Source organism: Capricornis sumatraensis, chromosome X, assembly GCF_032405125.1.
Source record: "Capricornis sumatraensis isolate serow.1 chromosome X, serow.2, whole genome shotgun sequence".
NCBI classification, from domain to species: domain Eukaryota; kingdom Metazoa; phylum Chordata; class Mammalia; order Artiodactyla; family Bovidae; genus Capricornis; species Capricornis sumatraensis.
Genome location: NC_091092.1, coordinates 102,515,221 through 102,534,610, shown reverse-complemented (window position 1 = coordinate 102,534,610; position 19,390 = coordinate 102,515,221). Strand labels below are relative to the sequence as shown.

Below are 19,390 nucleotides of genomic sequence, written 5' to 3'. Positions count from 1 at the left end.
TGAAGTACTGATCCTTTGGTGAGATTTAATCTTGTGACAACATTGGCTCATGGAACCTGCTGTTGGCTTGCCTCAGTGCTTTCATAGCTATTTCAAGCATTATCAGTCGTCTATTCGTCACAATTGTCAACCTGTTAACAGGTGAGGAAACTGAGATACAAAACAAAAACCAAAAAAGGCAGTGTCATCAGAGTTTATGGGAGATCTAGAGTGACAGGCCGCTGCCTCAGGGTGAGTGTTTCTAGACTGAATGCTCTGGAAAAGCCCCACATGGGAATACCGGAGCTATGACAGAGGCAGGCTGAGCCAAGGCTGGTTCTGCTGAATTTCTCATCTTCCCTTCCCTACCTCAGGCTGGGAATAAAAGCATTAAAGACTTTTCAGATTTCCACATGGATCCTTCCCCAAAATTCCAATGGGGGAAAATAAATTGCTAAGCAACTGCCAGTGAGTTTGACTTTCTCTTCTCACACACTGTGATGTTTATTTTAATTTGGCAAATGTATTTTTGGCCAAGGTATTCCCATGGAACTCAGCTTTGGACAGCCAAGGAGATTTGTCTTTGGAATGATCACTTCTGATTCCAGGAGAGACCACTTTTCATTTGAATTAAAAAAAAAATCGGGGATGGCGTAAACAATTCCATTTTCAATATTCCATTTTCAATATTTCCTGGAGATGAATGGCACAGAGCTTTGTTTTGGTTGACAGGAGCTGCCTGGTTTCAAGTTTGAGTTGTTTTTTCTCTTTCAAGGTGAAGAATTCAAGAGGTTCTGGGAGGGGGGGAGGGGGAGGGACCAGAAGGCGATGGTACTTGAGGGAACCTGTCTCACTTAGGATGTTGCTCAGGAATGGCAATGGAAACCTTAGAACCCACTCCAGGTCATTGAAGATGAGAAGGGGTTTATTCAGAGATGCTAGGTGTTCCCAGACTTCCTGGTTGGAGGTCCACCCCCCTGAAGCAATGCCTAAATCAGGTAGGGGGGCAGTTCCAGCAAGATCCCATGGCCACCACATGCTGGGTGCCAGGTGCCAGAAATTCTACCATGGGAGCCATGGGAACCATCTTGGCCAGACAGTGGTTTCCACCTGGCACCAAGTTCTGAAGTCAAGCCTTGCTGGATGTGTGGGACTGGCAGAGCTACGTCACATGCCTGGGGCCTAACTGCAAGGGAAGTTGAGAAAAGAGAGTTTCTGGTTTCTGCTTGAGGAGGCAGGACTTAGAATATAGGAAATTCCCTAATTGTACGAACAGTACTTAAAAGGTTGTGGGTAGCCAGAAAAGGGCACTGGTCCGTAGAGATGGTTTGAGTAGGTTTCTGAAATGGAAACAGGGAAATGTCTCAGAAATAGCTATAGCAGGGCCTTATGCTTTCTAAAGGCTAGTCAGGAGCTTTGCACTCTCCCTGATCTTTTCTGGGATCCTCGGGGCCGGTTTAGTTCCCTGCACACTAGTTTCCTCAGCTTGTCTTTTGTTCTTGCTCTGATCGACTCTGCCTAGGTCAGATGTTCCAGAGAAGGCGATGGCACCCCACTCCAGTACTCTTGCCTGGAAAATCCCATGGACGGAGGAGCCTGGTAGGCTGCAGTCCATGAGGTCGCTAAGAGTCGGACACGACTGAGCGACTTCACTTTCACTTTTCACTTTCATGGATTGGAGACGGAAATGGCAACCCACTCCAGTGTTCTTGCCTGGAGAATCCCAGGGACAGGGGAGCCTGGTGGGCTGCCGTCTATGGGGTCGCACAGAGTTGGACACGACTGAAGTGACTTAATAGCAGCAGCAGCAGCAGCAGCAGCAGCAGCAGCAGCAGCAGGTCAGATGTTCCCCTGCAGTCCAAACAGCTGTGACTCGGAGAAGGCTGCAGAGACACACAGGACCCTAAGTGGGGTATTTTTCTTAGACGTGGTGCTTGGCAACAGTTGTTGTCCAGCTGTGGAAATGAGAGCCAAAAGGGCCCTCCAGGGTCAGGAAGTGCAGGCTTTTCAGTTCAGTTACAGAAAGGGAAGCTCAGAAAGGTTAGGGGTGGGGGGTGAGGGATAGTACAGTACAGTGGAAAAGACAAAAATCAAAGGTTGGTGTTGTTTAATTATCCTGGGCCTCAGTTTCCTTTTTTTGTGAAAAGAGAATAATACTACTTACTTTGCAGGGTTATCAAATTAAATGATATAGCAAGCTTCAGTTCAGTTCAGTCACTTGGTTGTGTCTGACTCTTTGCGACCCCGTGAATCGCAGCACGCCAGGCCTCCCTGTCCATCACCAACTCCCGGAGTTCACTCAAAGTCACGTCCATCGAGTCGGTGATGCGATCCAGCCATCTTATCCTCTGTTGTCCCCTTCTCCTCCTGCCCCCCAATCCCTCCCAGCATCAGTCTTTTCCAATGAGTCAACTCTTCGCATGAAGTGGCCAAAGTATTGGAGTTTCAGCTTTAGCATCAGTCCTTCCAAAGAACACCCAGGGCTGATCTCCTTTAGAATGGGCTGGTTGGATCTACTTGCAGTCCAAGGGACTCTCAAGCATCTTCTCCAACACCACAGTTCAAAAGCATCAATTCGTCGGCACTCAGCTTTCTTCACAGTTCAACTCTCACATCCATACATGACCACAGGAAAAACCATAGCCTTCACTAGATGGACTTTTGTTGGCAAAGTAATGTCTCTGCTTTTCAATATGCTATCCAGGTTGGTTATAACTTTCCTTCCAAGGAGTAAGCGTCTTTTAATTTCATGGCTGCAATCACCATCTGCAGTGATTTTGGAGCCCAAAAAAATAAAGTCTGACACTGTTTCCACTGTTTCCCCACCTATTTCCCATGAAGTGTTGGGACCAGATGCTGTGATCTTCGTTTTCTGAATGTTGAGCTTTAAGCCAACTTTTTCACTCTCCTCTTTCACTTTCATCAAGAGGCTTTGTAGTTCCTCTTCACTTTCTGCCATAAGGGTGGTGCCATCTGCATATCTGAGGTTATTGATATTTCTCCCGGCAATCTTGATTCCAGCCTGTGCTTCTTCCAGCCCAGCCTATCTCATGATGTGCTCTGCATAGAAGTTAAATAAGCAGGGTGACAATATACAGCCTTGACGTACTCCTTTTCCTATTTGGAACCAGTCTGTTGTTCCATGTCCAGTTCTAACTGTGGCTTCCTGACCTGCACATAGGTTTCTCAAGAGGCAGGTCAGGTGGTCTGGTATTCCCTTCTCTTTCAGAATTTTCCACAGTTTGTTGTGATCCACACAGTCAAAGGCTTTGGCATAATCAATAAAGCAGAAATAGATGTTTTTCTGGAACTCTCTTGCTTTTTCCATGATCCAGCAGATGTTGGCAATTTGATCTCTGGTTCCTCTGCCTTTTCTAAAACCAGCTTGAACATCTGGAAGTTCATGGTTCACATATTGCTGAAGCCTGGCTTGGAGAATTTTGAGAATTACTTTACCCTGAGCAAATTCTTATTAAAAGTTGGTTGTTGTAAGAGCAAAAGAAACCCATAAACTATTATTAATTTGAAAAATAGTAGACATGCTTATATCGCCTGGACAACATAGGGTGCCATACTTCCTAAACTGTGTCCTGTGCATATCAGCTGTCCTTGGGGGTAGAATACATCTGCAGGCCATGTGCTGTTGAGCTCCTAGAACCACTTCAAGTAGGTCTGTTCCGGGACTGCATATGTGTGTAATCGTGTAGAATGCATTATGTCAGCTCTCTTGTGCTCACCATGTTTTTGTTGTGTCAGTAGTTTGTTCCTTTTTATTGCTGAGTCGTATTCCACTGAATTACTATGTTGTAATTTATTTCTCTACTGTTGAGTAATTTCCTGTTTTGTTCTATTCTGAATAGACCACACTGAACTTTCTTGTATAGTCTTTATGTGGACATTTTTTTTTGTTTGTTTGTTTCTCTTGGGTAAATACCTAGGAAAGGAATTGGTGAATCACAGTCATATCTTTAGCTTTAATAGATACTGTCAAAAATTTCCTAAGTCACTGAACTATATTTTCCATTGTCATCAATGATGTAAGAGAATCCCATTGCTCTACATCCTTACCACTATTTAGGGTTGTCACCCATTCTAGTGAGTGTGTAGGGAATCTGATTGTAATTTTAATTTGCACTTCCCTTTTGAACTGTGGTGTTGGAGAAGACCCTTGAGAGTCCCTTGGACTGCAAGGAGATCCAACCAGTCCATTCTGAAGGAGATCAGCCCTGGGATTTCTTTGGAAGGAATGATGCTAAAGCTGAAACTCCAGTACTTTGGCCACCTCATTCGAAGAGTTGACTCATTGGAAAAGACTCTGATGCTGGGAGGGATTGGGAGCAGGAGGAGAAGGGGACGACAGAGGATGAGATGGCTGGATGGCATCACTGACTCGATGGATGTAAGTCTGAGTGAACTCCGGGAGTTGGTGATGGACAGGGAGGCCTGGCGTGCTGCGATTCATGGGGTCGCGAAGAGTCGGACATGACTGAGCGACTTAACTGAACTGAATGGCTAATGATGTACAGCACCTTTTCATGTGCTTAATGGCTACTTAATAAATTCTTTTGTAAAGTGCTCAGGTCTTTTACTCATTTTTATTTAGTCTTCTCATTCTTCATTCATAGGAGTAGTTTTTATATTCTGTATACAAGTCATACACACAAATGGTATCTTTTAAAAAAAATAGCTTTATTGAGGTATAGTTGATATATAACAAATTAAACATATTTAAGGTATGTTTGAGTGAACTCTGGGAGTTGGTGATGGACAGGGAGGCCTGGCGTGCTGCAATTCATGGGGTCGCAAACAGCTGGACACGACTGAGCAACTGTACAGAACTGAAGGTATATCCTTGTGAAACTATCAGCACAACTGAGAAAATGAATATATCCCATATCCATCACCCATCAAATTCATGCCCTTTTATAATCCTTCCCTTCTGCCCCTCCATGCCTTCCCACCCAACCCCAGGCAATCACTAATCTTTCTGTTACTATATACCAATTTGTAGTTTCTAAAATATTTTGTAAATGGAATCATATAGTACGTACTCATTTTTGTCTGGCTTCTTTCTACTCAGCAGAATTATTTTGAGGATCATCCATGTTGCATATATCAATAATCTTTTAATCACCGAGTAGTATTCCACTGTATGCATATATCATAATTTATTTACCCATTCAACTTTTGATGGGTGTTTTTTTGTTTCCAGCTTTGAGTTATTATGGATAAAGCTGCTGTGAACATTCATGCTCAAGCCTTTTGTATGAACATGTGCTTTTACTTCCCTACAAGTAGAATGAACTGATCATAAAGCAGGTGTATGTTTAACTTTTAAAAAAACTGCCACATTGTTTCCAGTGTGGTTACACCATTTGACATTCCCACCAGCAGTATAAGAGAGGTATAGTTATATAGGCTTTCCAACACTTTGTATGGTCAGTCTTTCTAATTTTAGTCATTCTAATAGGTAACTGTTTTTTTTTTTCTTCTGAGTTTTATGATTTTATTAGCACAAACAAAATGTGCACACCAGCTGTCTATTCATTTTCTTCACCGTGCAAGCTGGTGTTGGGATTGGTGACTCTGACAGCCAGCTGGGCTGCTCTTTGCACAATGGCCTTGTGGTTCCTGGAGAAGGCATTGTGAGCAGTCTCAGCACAGTAAGAGTTTTTGTCCATCAGCAGTACTTCGAGCTCCTTGACATTGTGGATGAGGTGCTTCCCGAAGCCGCTGGGCAGCATGTGCCTTGTTTTCTTGTTGCTCTAGTAACTGATGCTGGGCATCAAGGTCTGGCCTTTGAATCTCCTGTGCACCCTGTTGTCAATGCCTCTCGGTTTCCGCCAGTTCTGCTTAATTTTGACATATTGTTCTGACTGGTGCTGGATTAACCTTTTGGTCCCCTTTTGGGTGATCTTGGCCTTCAGGAGGGGTCTGAAGGCGGCCATGATGCTGAGTAAGAGCTACCTGCGACCTCTATAGGCAGCACACTGAGGAAGAGAGAGCAATAGGTGACTATTTTAACATGCATTTCCCTAACAACTAATGATGTTGACCATCTTTTCATGTCTTTGTCTCCTGTATATCTTTTTTTGGTAGTGTTTCATCTAATATTTTGCCCATTTATTAATTGGGTGATTTATTATACTTTATTATTTAATATTATTTATAAAGTTATTTATTTAAATATTGTTTAATAAATTATAATTTATTGCCTATTTTCTTATTAAGTTTTGAGAGTTCTTTACAAATGCTGAATACAGGTCATTTATGAGATATATACAAAGGATATATATAAATATACCTTAAATATCTTTTCTCAGTCTGTGCTTGTTTTTTCGTTTTCTTGACAGTGTCTTTCAAAGAGCAGAAGTTTTAAATTTTGATGTCTCTAATTTATTACTTTTTTCTTTTATGGGTGATGCTTCTTTTTCCCCTAAGAAATCTTTACCTACGACGAGGTCACAGAGATATTCTCCTGTGTTATCTTCAAGAAGCTTTATAATTTTAGCTTTTACGTTGAGATCTATGGTCCATCTAAAATGAGTTTTTGTGTATGCTGTGAGGTAGGAGTCAGTATTCTTTCTGATTTTCTAGGAGTTGCAATATACATCTTTAATTTATCATGCTCTACTGTCCCCACCTCCCCCGGCATGGAAAAACTCTCTTGTCTATTTGATTAAACAAAAATAAAATAAGCTACATGGGAACAATTTTAAAGTCCAAAGAGATACCAACTTTAAGGTTGCAGTAGCTGACACAGCATCCCCTAGCTATCTTCTCCAGCCTTCTCTGTGGGCCACAGACATACATTCAGATGCCTGTGAGCTAACATGGGAGTTTTTGAACACTTTTCCATTGGTTCTTCACCAGCTTATTGCCTGTTATCCCTGAGGCCTGCAGTATATCATTTAAGATTTTAAAAGTAAAACTCCAGAGCTGGGGGAAAAACCCACCCCAAACAAAAACCCACATTAAAGGTTTTGGGGAAAACCTTTGCTTCCCCATTTTCCATTTAATTGATGGAATCCACACCACCGTTGCAATGCCCATTTTAAAAAGTGTCAAGAGGCAGGCAGCACCCAGGTGGGCTTGCAGCATGGTTTCTGTGGCCCAGGCAAGTATTTTGGTGGTGCTATCCCTTACATCATGTCTGTATCATGGTCTACTTTGAATAAACCTTATACAGTTTCATGTCTAACGTAAGATCCTTAGGAGAGTACAATTTAGGGTACCTCCCTTCTCATTCTTTATGCTATGGTCGTATTTTTCATTTACTTATGAAACATATGTAAATGTTTCATTTCATATTTTATTACATATTATTACATTGATATTTTTGTTTTCAACACTGACTTGTCTGTTAAGCAATTAAGGTGAGAGGAGAGTAGTCTTTCATATTTAGTGGCATATTTGCATTTCCATGGCTCTTCATTCCTTCCTGTGGATCTCACTTTCATCTAGTGTCATTTTCCCTCAAGCTAAAGAATGTCTTCATTTCTTGCTCTGCAGAAGATCTGCTGGAGATGCATTTTCTCAGATTTTGTTAACCTGAAAGCATCTCTATTTTACTTCATTTTTGAAGATATTTCCATTGGATATAGAATTCTAGGTTGCCAGATTTTGCTTTTCTTTCAGTGGTTTAAAAGATATTTTATCTTTGGGCACAAGAGTATATATAGCCATTTCAAAAAAGGTTTTAAGATACTTCCTTTAAGGAACATTTGTCTAGACACATCTTCCTTGCCTTGTGTGAAATTAATAGCTTAAAAAAACCTCTGTGAATGGTTCCAGATGCAAACTTTGAAATTGTTGAATAACTTAATTAAGATGCATTTCATTCCTGGTTTATGAAAAAAAGGATATCATGTTATTGTATTATGGCTCCTTTGTTGCTGATTAGTCAGGCATCATTTTTAAATTGATGTTTTTCTATGTAATATGTCTTTTTTCTCTGGATGCCTTGAAGAATTTTCTCTCTACTTTGGTTTTCAGCAGTTTGATTGTGATGTGCCTAGATAAACGTGTTTGTGTGTGTGTGATATTAGTTAGGAGTTTGCTGAGCTTTGTGTTTTTAATCAAATTTTGGAAACTGTCTTCAATTATTTTTCTGCCATATTCTCTTTCCTCCTCTGGGACTCCAAATACATGCATGTTAGTCTAATTGCTTGATATTGTCCCACAGGTCATCGAGGCTGTGATATTTTTTCTAATTTTTTTTTTTTGTCTCTGAGCTTCATTTTGGGTAATTTATTTTAACTTCTTTCAAATTCATGAATATTCTGTGTCTATTCTGCTATTTTTCTTATTCAATGATTTTTAAAAAAAATTTTAGATATGGAATTATTTCAGTACTAAGATTTCTATTAGGTTCATTTTCATAGTTTCCATACCTCTTTTTAAAATATATATATAATTGATCCATATCTCTTCTAAAATTCACATTCCTCATGTCTTCATCCATTATACCCATCTTTTCCTATAAATTCCTTAACATTTATAATAAATCCTTGTTTTGTAATTTCAATGCCGGGGCTGTCACTGTGTCTGCTGCTGTTGACTGTATTTTTTCCTCTTGAGAAATGTCATGTTTGGCTGCTTCTTCTCATCTTGTTTTAACAATCTTGTTTAGTTAGTAAGTCTTGTCTGACTCTTTTGCAACGCCATGGACTGTGGCTTGCCAGGCTCCTGAGAATCTAGTTTCTATGACTACTATCTACAATATCTGCTTTACATCAAATACTACTAGATTTGTCCATTTTGGACAGAGGAGCTTCTTCACATATCTAGTAGTATTTGATGTATGGCAGATATTGTAGATAGTAGTTACAGAAACTCAGCATTCTCTTATCTTCCTTTGAAGTATGCTGAATTTTCTTCTGGCATTTGGTTAAACTACTGGCAGATCCCCTTGATCCATGAGAAGCTTGGTTTCAGTCTTTGTTAGGGAAGGCCTAGTTTAGTTTTCCCCTTTGCCCTGGGAAATGGTCTTTATTCCTAAGGTGTGACCCTCTGGGGTCTCAATGGAAAGCTCGAAGTATTTTATAAGCCCTTCTAACTTGGTGGGCTTTGAACTCTAATCTGTTTCCCATTACTGGGAAATTGCTGAAATCTCTGTTTAATGCTTTTGGCCTTCCATTCTTGGCTCCTTGGAGTCATCTCCCCCCACACACACTTGAGGACTCAAACAAGTATCTAAGTGAGGCCAATTTTCTGGCACCTCTTTTGTGGCTCCCTCGTCCTCATGGTTTCCCTCCTCAGGCCACTGCTGCTGCTATACACTCCGACCTCTTAATTTCTCAGCCCAGTAAGACTCTTGCTTTCTGCTTGAGCTCTACTGCCAAGCAAGTAGACTTACCAAGTGGCGCTAGTGGTAAAGAACCTGCCTGCGAATGCAGGAGACATAAGAGGTGAGGGTTCGATCCCTGGGTTAGGAAGATCCCCTGGAGGAGGGCATGGCAACCCACTTTGATATTCTTGCCTGGAGAATCCATGGACAGAGGAGCCTGGTGGGCTTTCCATAGTGTCACAAAGAGTTGGACACGACTGAACTGACTTAGCATGCATGCCCATGTGCAGGGTGGACTTGAAAATGCCCTGAGAGGAAAAGCCAGTTAGATGTGCTTCTTACCCAGTTTGCTTCTCTTCATTTAAGGGTCCTATCTCCTCTGGCCACCTGTTTAGGTTTGTTTCCAAAAGTGCCTTCAAATGATTTTTCTTTTTCCATTCAAGTATAGTTGATTTCCATTTCAAATGATTTCTTAAAAATATTTTTCCAGAGTTGCCACTAGCAATCAGCAGGAATGTTAGTCTGATACAAGCTACCCTGCCATTATTGCAAGCAGAACTTGCCCAACTATGTTACTATTTTTGTTGTTGTTGTTTAGTTGCTAAGTTGTTTCTGATTCTTTTGAGACCCCATGGCCTGTGGCCTGCCAGGCTCCTCTGTCCATGGGATTCTCCAGGCAAGAAAACTGGATCAGGTTGCCATTTCCTCCTCCAGGGATCTTCCCAACCCAGGGATGGAACCCACGTCTCCTGCATTGGCTATTATTTTTAATAATTAATTTATTGGCTGCACTGCACATCATATAGGGATCTGAGTTCCCTAACCAGAGATCAAGCCCAAGCCCCCAGTAGTGGAAGCATAGGGTCTTTACCATTGGACCATCAGAAGTCCCTATGTTACTATTTTATAAAGTTTTGTTTTGGTGCCCTGTTTTTCTGGATCACTAGGCATACACTTAGCCTTCATGTTGGGTAAACCCATACTGGAGTTTGGTTGTCTAAGAATTTACTTGATTTAGTTTAAACTTCACTAAATAATCCAGTAAATCAGTTATTGTTCATAATGGCTATCAAAGTTTCAGAGGTTGAAAACAGGTCTTTAATAGTGACATCATCTTGAGTGTTTAAAGTTAAAATTTTTTTTTTATTTTGTGAAATAGGTAATACATTCACATGGCTCAAAATATACAAGGTAAAAAGGATATATAATAAAATGCTTCACCTCCACCTTTTGCATGTATGAAAAAAAAATTGGCAGCGAAACAGCCAAAAATTTGATCTCTTGTGTTTTACAAATTGAATATATCCTGTCTGTCATAATCCAATGAATTCTTTGACAAAGTTTTAAAAATAAATGACATTCCCAAGCAGGAATTGTTACAGACGAAGGCATCAATTCCATTTAATTCTGCAAATATTTACTGAGCCATACAGTGTGCTTGGAACAATATTATCTACTGTGGAGTAGAAACATGAGTCATATGGTTGAGAGTCCACTTCCCTTAATTAGAAAGGAGAAGAGAGTAGAATGAAGGACTCTTTGTAAGGAAACCTGATGCTTCTGCTTGACCCAGTTGGAAGAGTTAATAGAAAAAGGTTCGGCCTCTGTCCAGCCAACGCCTGGAGTTAAGGTTGTATTCTTGGCTCTGTCTCTCTAACAGGGTGTCTGTCCCGCCCAGCTGCTGCCCTGTTTACAGCCAAGTCCAGCACAGGGTCCAAGAACCTTGCTGGAACTTTGGTGCCTAGTTCACACTTCTTTGGGAGAAGGGAAAGCAAAGTCTCTGGAACATTAGAATGTTGAACTAGCTACAGGGTACAACTCAAGGGCTGCTCAAAGGGCTGAGTGTTCTCTAGCCAAGTCTCACAGGGCTGAATCCCCTTCCTGGCAGCTGAGAAAAACACGAGTGTCCATAACAGATGTACTGAAAAGACAGCTGGAAGCTGAGCAAAGCTACAGAGGCAGCAGCAAGCAGATCGACACACTCCTTGTGTGGCCACACCTTCAGGTTCCCACAAAGGCCTGGTTAGGCAAAGCAGGGTAATGTGTACACAGTGGCAGAGACTGCGTGGTAAGTCAGGGTGTTTGCTAGGAATTGGGGAATTCTGCTGAGGACAGGTAGAAATTCTGAATAACAGTGGTCAGGTTTTACATCTGGGTACCTTTGTTCCTTTTGCAAGAATTTCAGATGGAGCAGAGCCCACTTGCTAGCTGGTCCTGTCCAGAGAATAAAACTTGTGCATCCTCCATGCTGCCTTTTCCACTGGAACTCAAGATGAGGCTTGGGTCTTCTGGCTACCACATGGAAGCAGGCCATGCCACTCTGCTTTCCTGCAGGGGGCGAGCCACCTGGCGGGCTTTGGAAGTCTGTAGCTGATCTTCCATTCAAATGCTGAGAACAAAATTAATTTATAAGTGCCAGTCCTTTCCTGTAATGTGCAAAAAAGGCTCTAGAGAACAAAGGGTGGTGAATGGAAGTTAACCACAGTGTCCATAAGTACTTTTTGAGATGTGTGAGATGATAATTTATTTAGTGTGCTGTCCTTAAGGCTTACTTATAGTGACCGTTAGAGGAAAAAAAATGATTGCTAGGTTTTCCCAACCTATTCCCTAATTGTCCACCCCCCTTTTTTGATCTTGCTGTATCACATGTGGGATCTTAGTTCCCCCACCAGGGATCAAACCCATGCCCCCTGCAGTGGGAACACCAGGGAAGTCCCTAATTCTCCCTTCTTCATGAGGCTTAATTTACTCAGTAGGGGTTTTCAGGAATTGAATTCTTATGGTGGGAGGGACTATAGCAGCACCAATAGAAATATAATGCAAGCCACACGTTTAAATTCTCTAAGCAGGCCAATAAAAAAGGTAAAAAGTAACCACTGCTATTAATTTTAATATTTTAGCTAAGCCAATATATCTAAAATATCATTTCAACATGTAACCAATATAAAAATTGATGAGAAATTTAAAATAATTTTTTTGGGACTTCCCTGATGGTCTAGTGGTTAAGACTCTGTGGTTCCAGTTGCAGGGAGCACAGATCAGTCCTTGGTCAGGGAACAGAGATCCTGCATGTCTCCCAGTGTGACCAAAAAGAAAAAAAAAATGTTTAAAATACCTTCTTTTGCTACTGTTTGGGATCTGGTGTATATTTTTCACTTTGAGCACACCTCAGTTCAGACTAGTCACATTTCAAATGCTCAACAGGCAAGTGTGGCTGGGGGCTAGGGATTGCGCAGCACAAGACTAGAGCAGAGGCCACAGTGATGCTGTTCAGGTCCGTCTATGCATGCAGATAACGAGCCTTCTGGGCCCTATTCTAGGAGAGCACAAGCGATCATACTGGCAGGATAAGGGTGGACAGGATGGGGTCAGGTGCCGGATTCCAGTTGAGTTTTGCTGATGAACAGAACTGGAAAGCCAAGGGAAAGGACATGATGGGTGGGAAAACCTGAGGAAGGTTCTGGAAGGTGGAACGAGTGCCGCGCGGAACGTCTGAGAACTCGGTGGATGGCCGCATCCTGCCACACGGAGGGATAGGTTCCAACCTAGGGAGATCCTGTGGCTGACAGTTGCCTTTTCTGTCTTTTCTTCTCCCTCCCCGCCCTGTCCCCATCAGCGATGGTCCTCGGTCTGCCCAGCGCCCGGGCTGCCGAGGACACCTGCGTGAACGCCTGCCCGGCTGCCTGCGTCTGCAGCAGCGTGGAGCGCCGCTGCTCCGTGCGCTGCGACCGCGCGGGCCTCCTGCGGGTGCCGGCCGAGTTCCCGTGCGAGGCGGCCTCCATCGACCTGGACCGCAACGGCCTGCGCTTCCTGGGCGAGCGGGCCTTCGGCACGCTGCCGTCGCTGCGCCGCCTGTCGCTGCGCCACAACAACTTGTCCTTTATCACGCCCGGCGCCTTCAAGGGCCTGCCGCGCCTGGCTGAGCTGAGCCTGGCGCACAACGGCGACCTGCGCTACCTGCACGCGCGCACCTTCACCGCTCTCGGCCGCCTGCGCCGCCTCGACCTGACAGTCTGCCGCCTCTTCAGCGTGCCCGAGCGCCTTCTGGCCGAGCTGCCCGCCTTGCGCGAGCTCGCCGCCTTCGACAACCTGTTCCGCCGCGTGCCCGGCGCGCTGCGCGGCCTGGCCAACCTGACGCATGCGCACCTGGAGCGCAGCCGCATCGAGGCCGTGGCCTCCAGCTCGCTGCTGGGCCTGCGCCGCCTGCGCTCGCTCAGCCTGCAGGGCAACCGCGTGCGCGCCGTGCACGGCGGCGCCTTCCGGGACTGCAGCGCCCTGGAACACCTGCTGCTCAACGACAACCTGCTGGCCGCGCTGCCGGCCGATGCCTTCCTCGGCCTCCGCCGCCTGCGCACGCTCAACCTGGGCGGCAACGCGCTGGGCCGCGTGGTGCGCGCCTGGTTTGCCGAGCTGGCCGAGCTCGAGCTGCTCTACCTGGACCGCAACCGCATCGCCTTCGTGGAGGAGGGCGCCTTCCAGAACCTCTCGGGCCTCCTGGCCCTGCATCTCAACGGCAACCACCTCACCGTGCTTGCCTGGGCCGCCTTCCAGCCCGGTTTCTTCCTGGGCCGCCTCTTCCTCTTCCGCAACCCGTGGCGCTGCGACTGCCGCCTGGAGTGGCTGCGGGACTGGATGGAGAGCTTCGGGCGCACCGCCGACGTGCCCTGCGCCTCCCCGGGCTCCGTGGCTGGCCTTGACCTCCGCCAGGTGGCCTTCGGGCGCTCCTCTGAAGGTTTCTGTGTGGACCCTGACGAGCTGAACCTCACAGCTTCCAGTCCCGGCCCATCCCCTGAGCCGGCGGCCACCACAGTGAGCAGGTTCAGCAGCCTCCTCTCCAAGCTGTTGGCCCCGAGGGCCCCGGTGGCGGAGGCGGCCAATACCACCAAGGAGGGACCGGTCAACACCTCGCTGTCTAACAGCCTTCCCTCCCTCGGGGTAGGCGGCTCGGGCCACAAGACCCCGTTTCTCGTGGGCTCTGGTCTCCTGCTCAGCGTGGCCCAGCACGTGCTGTTTGTCCTCCAGAGGGACTGACTGTGCCACACCGGGGTGGCCCGGACTACCTTGGCGGGGCGGAGGGGAGGTTGTTAACTGGGCTGGATGGTGGCTGGTGGGGAGAGGGGCACAGGATGGGGGCAGGGAGTGAAAGTTTCAGCCAAGGATGGAAGGACCAGTCTGCCATCAGAGGTGACCTGGGAAGAGGAGAACCTTGGGAAATACCCTGTGCAGGAGAAGGGGGGTTTATGGATTTCTGCTCCTGTCACATGAGCATCAGTTGAAAAAGAGAAGCAACAATGAACAGGTGCCCTCTGGTGAGAAGAGTAGGAATTGGAAGTTTCTGTGGCTACAGAACTCCACCCCTGCCCCTCCCCACCCCCATCTTCTAGGAAACTGGGTCTGCATGCCTGAATTAGAGTTAATCCATTCAGTTCAGTTCGGTTCAGTCGCTCAGTTGTGTCCGACTCTTTGCGACCCCATGGACTGCAGCACGCCAGTTAATCCATTCGCTAAGTACTAAAAACTGTGCCAATTCTCCTGGTGGGGCAACCATTAAGTCCAATCCCTTTGTTTTCTAGTACAACCCTCCTCCCCCTCCTCCAGGAGCCTGGGGACACTAGGATCCAGGAAAATGGGTAGGACAGAAGGCCAGTGGGAAAGGAAATTAGACCCAAGGTAGTGGAGGTGGTTCCTCTGGTCCCAGATGTGTCAAGAGGTGTTTAAAACAGATTCATTTCACTTACTCTGCACTTATTCCCAGGGGTGGCCTTAGCTGCAAAAGAACTTTAGGGCAGGGTAGGGAAAAAAAGAGGAGGGGTATTGTCTGTGGACAAATATATTTGTAAAATCTTAAGGTTAAAAAAAAAAAAAGATTAAACAGGTTTCTCTCCTGCAGGACTTTTCAAGGGTCTTTCATATGCAGACATGCGTTGTGATTCTCCCAAGGAGGCCACAAAATCCTCTTTGCTTTGTGTTTTGGAAAGACACAGAGATGCTATATTAGCGGAGCAGGGAGTCTCCAGCTTGGACGATCCCATTAGGTATGGGAATTATCATGAGCTTCGCACTTCGGGGCTATGAGAAAAGGTGGCAGCTGGTAGCTGGGAAGGGGGTGCTGAAAGATTTTCCAGGGTGCAGGGTGGCCAACTGTAAGCTCCCAGGCCTGAATGCCAGAGTGGGGGCTGTGTGTCTCAAGTATGTGCTCAAGTCATCCTTCACACATGTGTAATGATGACTGCCTTTGTGACACTCTGGCAGTCTCTAATCTTAATGTCCTCTCTCTGTATTTGAAGGGCTGGGTTTTCAAAGCCCACATGGATTCAGGGTGCACAGAGCTGTGTTCTTCAAGGCCATAATGCTTCTTCTGTGTCTCCAGGTAACACGAGGTATTAGAAATGTTGCAGAAAGCACCACTGAGGGCAGGAGTGTTCAGATGGATTGTGACTGTTAGTGGTTATCAGCTCAATGGGTCTCAGCTGGCATTTAAAAAAATAAGGTATAATCAAAAAGTCACAGAGCATCATGTGTAATAAGTATTACTTTGTGGAACTTTTTATTTAATCTGTATGCATTTGTTCAGATTGTATATATGTGTGTGTGTGTGTCTGGATTGCTGCATACAATTTATATTGTGGTTTATTGTTAAAAAAGTTTGAAAGTCACTAATCTGGAACACACATGGTTCTTTTTAAACGTTTTCTTTGGAAAACTCTGAAACCTACAGAAAAGTTGCAAGAATAATAGAATGAACACTTCAGCCTTTCACCTAGGTTTCTCATTTGCTAACATTGTATTGTATTTGTTTTGTCTTTCTCTTTGTTATTATCATTTCTCACAAACAGTTTGAGTTAGTTGTAAACATCATGCCCCTTTACCTATACATACCTCAATGTGTATTTCCTAAGAACAAGGACTTTGTCTTATCCACAATGGCACTATCACAGTCCTGAACTTTATCACTGGTAGAATACTATTATTTAAAATAGACTCTATATAGAAATTTCTGCAGTTGTCAAAATGATTTTTTTAGACAGTCGTTTTTCATGTGGGTGGAAAATGAGGTTCTTAGGTTGTGGCTTGTATTCATTTGATCACAGTACTCAAAATTCTTGATTCATCAGTTGATTTTTAAGGTTTCAAAATAAATTCGTTCTTCAAATGTCTTACTTTTGAAATGTGAGAACCAGATGAGGTCAGAAATGTTGTTTGTTCAAACCGTGTGTTGTGGCCATGGTAACTGAGTGAGGATCACGAGAATCCTGGAGGCGAGATCTCTGCATTGGGTAACCATGTGCATCCACAGCAGCCTGCGTTTCTGAGGAACAATGTGCTGCCTTGGGAGGAATGTCCATCTTTTCATTCGGAGTGGGTTCCTGAGAGTCAGCTTCAAAATGCTGCTCCAATTCTGCCTGGTGGTTAGGTGGTGAGCTGTTTAATGAACATTTGTTTGGCTGAATGTTTCTGAACAAGTATAAGCGCTGAAATAGCCTCCAGGGAGACAGATTTTTATAGAGCTATCCAGCCCAGTAGAATTCTGGGAATGTGGGAGTTCCTTACTGCCAAACAGATCCAGAGCTGCCTGGAACGAGTTCCCAGCGAATTGTGGCCATTATGAGCTCTCAGGAGAGAAAGGAGAATGGAGAGTTCCCAGTTCGGAGTTCAGTAAGCTTCTCACCCCATCATTGGCTAATTAGTACCTTGAGAAATGTTAAGGTCCTATGGGTTATGCTAAGCAAATCCATGTGCCCGTCAGGATGGACCACGTTATGCTATGGTAACAAACAACCCCCAACCTTGGTGGCTGACTGAGGGTTATTTCTTGGTCATGCTACGTGTCCAACATGGACTTATTAGGGGGGCTCTGTGTATTGTAGCCACTCAGGGACCAAGGCTGAAGAAGGATCTGCCATTTGAGGACATTGTCATCCAAACTTGGGCCCTGGGATTTGCTGCAATGGAGAAAGCAAGCTTGGGAGAATCATTGCTCCAAAATGCTTCCACCCAGATGTGACACCTGTTGTTTCTCACTTTTTACTGGCCAAAAATGTCACACAACCACACTTTAACAAGGCAGGGAAGTATGGTTTCCCCATGTGCCCAGAAAGGGGAGAACTGGGAATATTGGTGAACACTGGCAATACTCCAAAGCAGTAGAGACTCCAGGCAGCTCCCCTGATAGAATCAAGTCTGGACAGCTCAGAATTGTCGGAAGAAATAGAGGCTTGAGGGGGCAATCTGATGAGTGAGTCACTAGCCCCAGGCTTTCTCTCCTTCCAGCACCCTAACTAGGCTTTGAAGACAGTGTTTGCTTTAGCCTATAGGAATGCTGTGGCCTCACTGTATTGGTTCTTTCAAGAAAGGGGAGAGAAAATATAGACAGGAGGTTCATAAATTATCCCTTAAACAAATGTTTTCCATGCCAGTATTAAAACCCTCAGAAGCTTGAATTTCCAGGGGTCCATCAGAGCCAAAGGGGTCAGTCAAGTTCGGTCCTCAGCCTACACGCCTGCTTGCTGGGCGGTCCCTTCCTTATCCCAGCTCCATAGGTCCTGAAAACTGAAGTTCAGTGTTCCAAATGAACAGACACTTCCGGGAACACCAGTTAGCTTAAACTTGCACAAAATACTGCAAGTATTTTTTCTTTCTTGGCTATGACACATGGCATGTGGGATATGAGCTTTTACTTCCCCAACCAGGAATTGAACCCATGCCTCCTGTAATGGAAGCACAGAGTCTTAACCACTGGACCACCAAGGAAGTCCCCAAAAGTTGCACAAAATAAATTCATATTTCTCTCCAAAGAACACCAACATCGGGGAGATGGGGTGACACAGCTGAGAAAAAAATACAGAAATCGCCCTCCTTTTAAAGTGTTACATGTATAACCAAAGTTTCTTTTATCTTGAAAGATACTCCCTTTTTCTGTTATCAAACAGGACTCTTCATTTCCTGCTCTGAGACTGTTCAGGTTCCCCCAAGAGCGAGGAGTGTGTCCTGCCTTTCTGTTTGCACTTGGCCCCATAGCTTCATAGAGCAGAGGAAGATTATCCCAGAGGCATTTTCATGTTTTAAGCATCAGTAGTAACTCGATCTCTGCTCCTTGTCCTCCACGCATGCACACACTCACAGGGGAGGAGCTGATTGGAGGAGTCACAGGCAACCTCTTGTCTTAGAGCTCTTTGGTGTCTGTCTACCTGAGGCCTGGGGTACAAAGCTGGAGTGAAACGGCCCCTCCACAGTGAGCCTGGCCGACTTCAGTGGCTGAATGAATGTTGCTTATGTTCCTTCTATTTATGTTCCAGGCAAAGAAAATTTAGAAGCACTTAGACAAACATTTGCACTTTTCAAGGGAGTTCCCTTGAAATGTTGCTGACTTTTACTACTGTGCTTCTGAAAGGAGAAAAAGAGTTTTTGTTCATAACCAGACTGAGTGAAACACCAACCTGCAGGGAGGCCCATGGAGAGCCACCACTGTGGTTCCCAGTGGCCTAGTGGGAGTTCTGTCTGCCATATATGACCTTGAGGCCGAGGCCCACTTGTGGCTCACTTAGGATCCATTAGTGGGTCATGGCATTGGTAGTGGCAACCAGCATTAAGAAATAATAGTAACATGGGACTTTCCTGTTGGTCCAGTGGTTAAGAATCTGCCTTGCAATGCAGGGGATGTGGGAACTAAGGGTGGGGGAACTAAGATCCCACATGCTGCAGGGCAGCTAAGCTGGTGCACTGCAACTACTGAGCCTGAGCGCCACAACTAGAGAATCTGTGTACCACAAGGAAAGATCCCGCGTTATGTAACACACACCCTGAGTGCTGCAACTAAGACCCAACACAGCCAAATAAGTAAATATTAGAAAAAATAATAGTGACAAGGTATTTGGGGAAATTTCAGCAAGCATCTCAGATATTAAGAAAGGCATTATTTCATGAAATTTTTGCTTCAGTTATATATGTGTATGTGTATACTGGAGCCCAGTATAAAAATGTACTCTCACTGGGGGTCACAATCGTGAATATTTGAAAGCCACTGTCATAGATCACTTTGATTCCTTATATGTTTTCAAAGAGCATGAGGTTGAAAGTAAAGCACAGGACTATTTTGTTGATTAATTTTCTCAGCCAATTTAT

General features: G+C 44.7%; 1 protein-coding gene and 1 pseudogene across 1 annotated transcript; one reads left to right on the top strand and one right to left on the bottom strand.

The window, feature by feature from the left end:
- Positions 1–5,519: 5,519 nt before the first annotated feature.
- Positions 5,520–5,927, bottom strand: LOC138071354 (large ribosomal subunit protein eL32-like; annotated as a pseudogene).
- Positions 5,928–12,886: 6,959 nt separating this feature from the next.
- On the top strand, positions 12,887–14,299 carry NYX (nyctalopin). Its single transcript, XM_068961940.1, has one exon. It carries the CDS (start codon positions 12,887–12,889, stop codon positions 14,297–14,299), a length of 1,413 nt encoding a protein of 470 aa, XP_068818041.1.
- The last annotated feature ends 5,091 nt before the right edge of the window (positions 14,300–19,390 follow it).

What these genes read in the sequence shown, in the direction of transcription:
- NYX (XM_068961940.1), top strand. Translation starts at nt 12,887, where the DNA reads ATGGTCCTCGGTCTGCCCAGCGCCCGGGCTGCCGAGGACACCTGCGTG.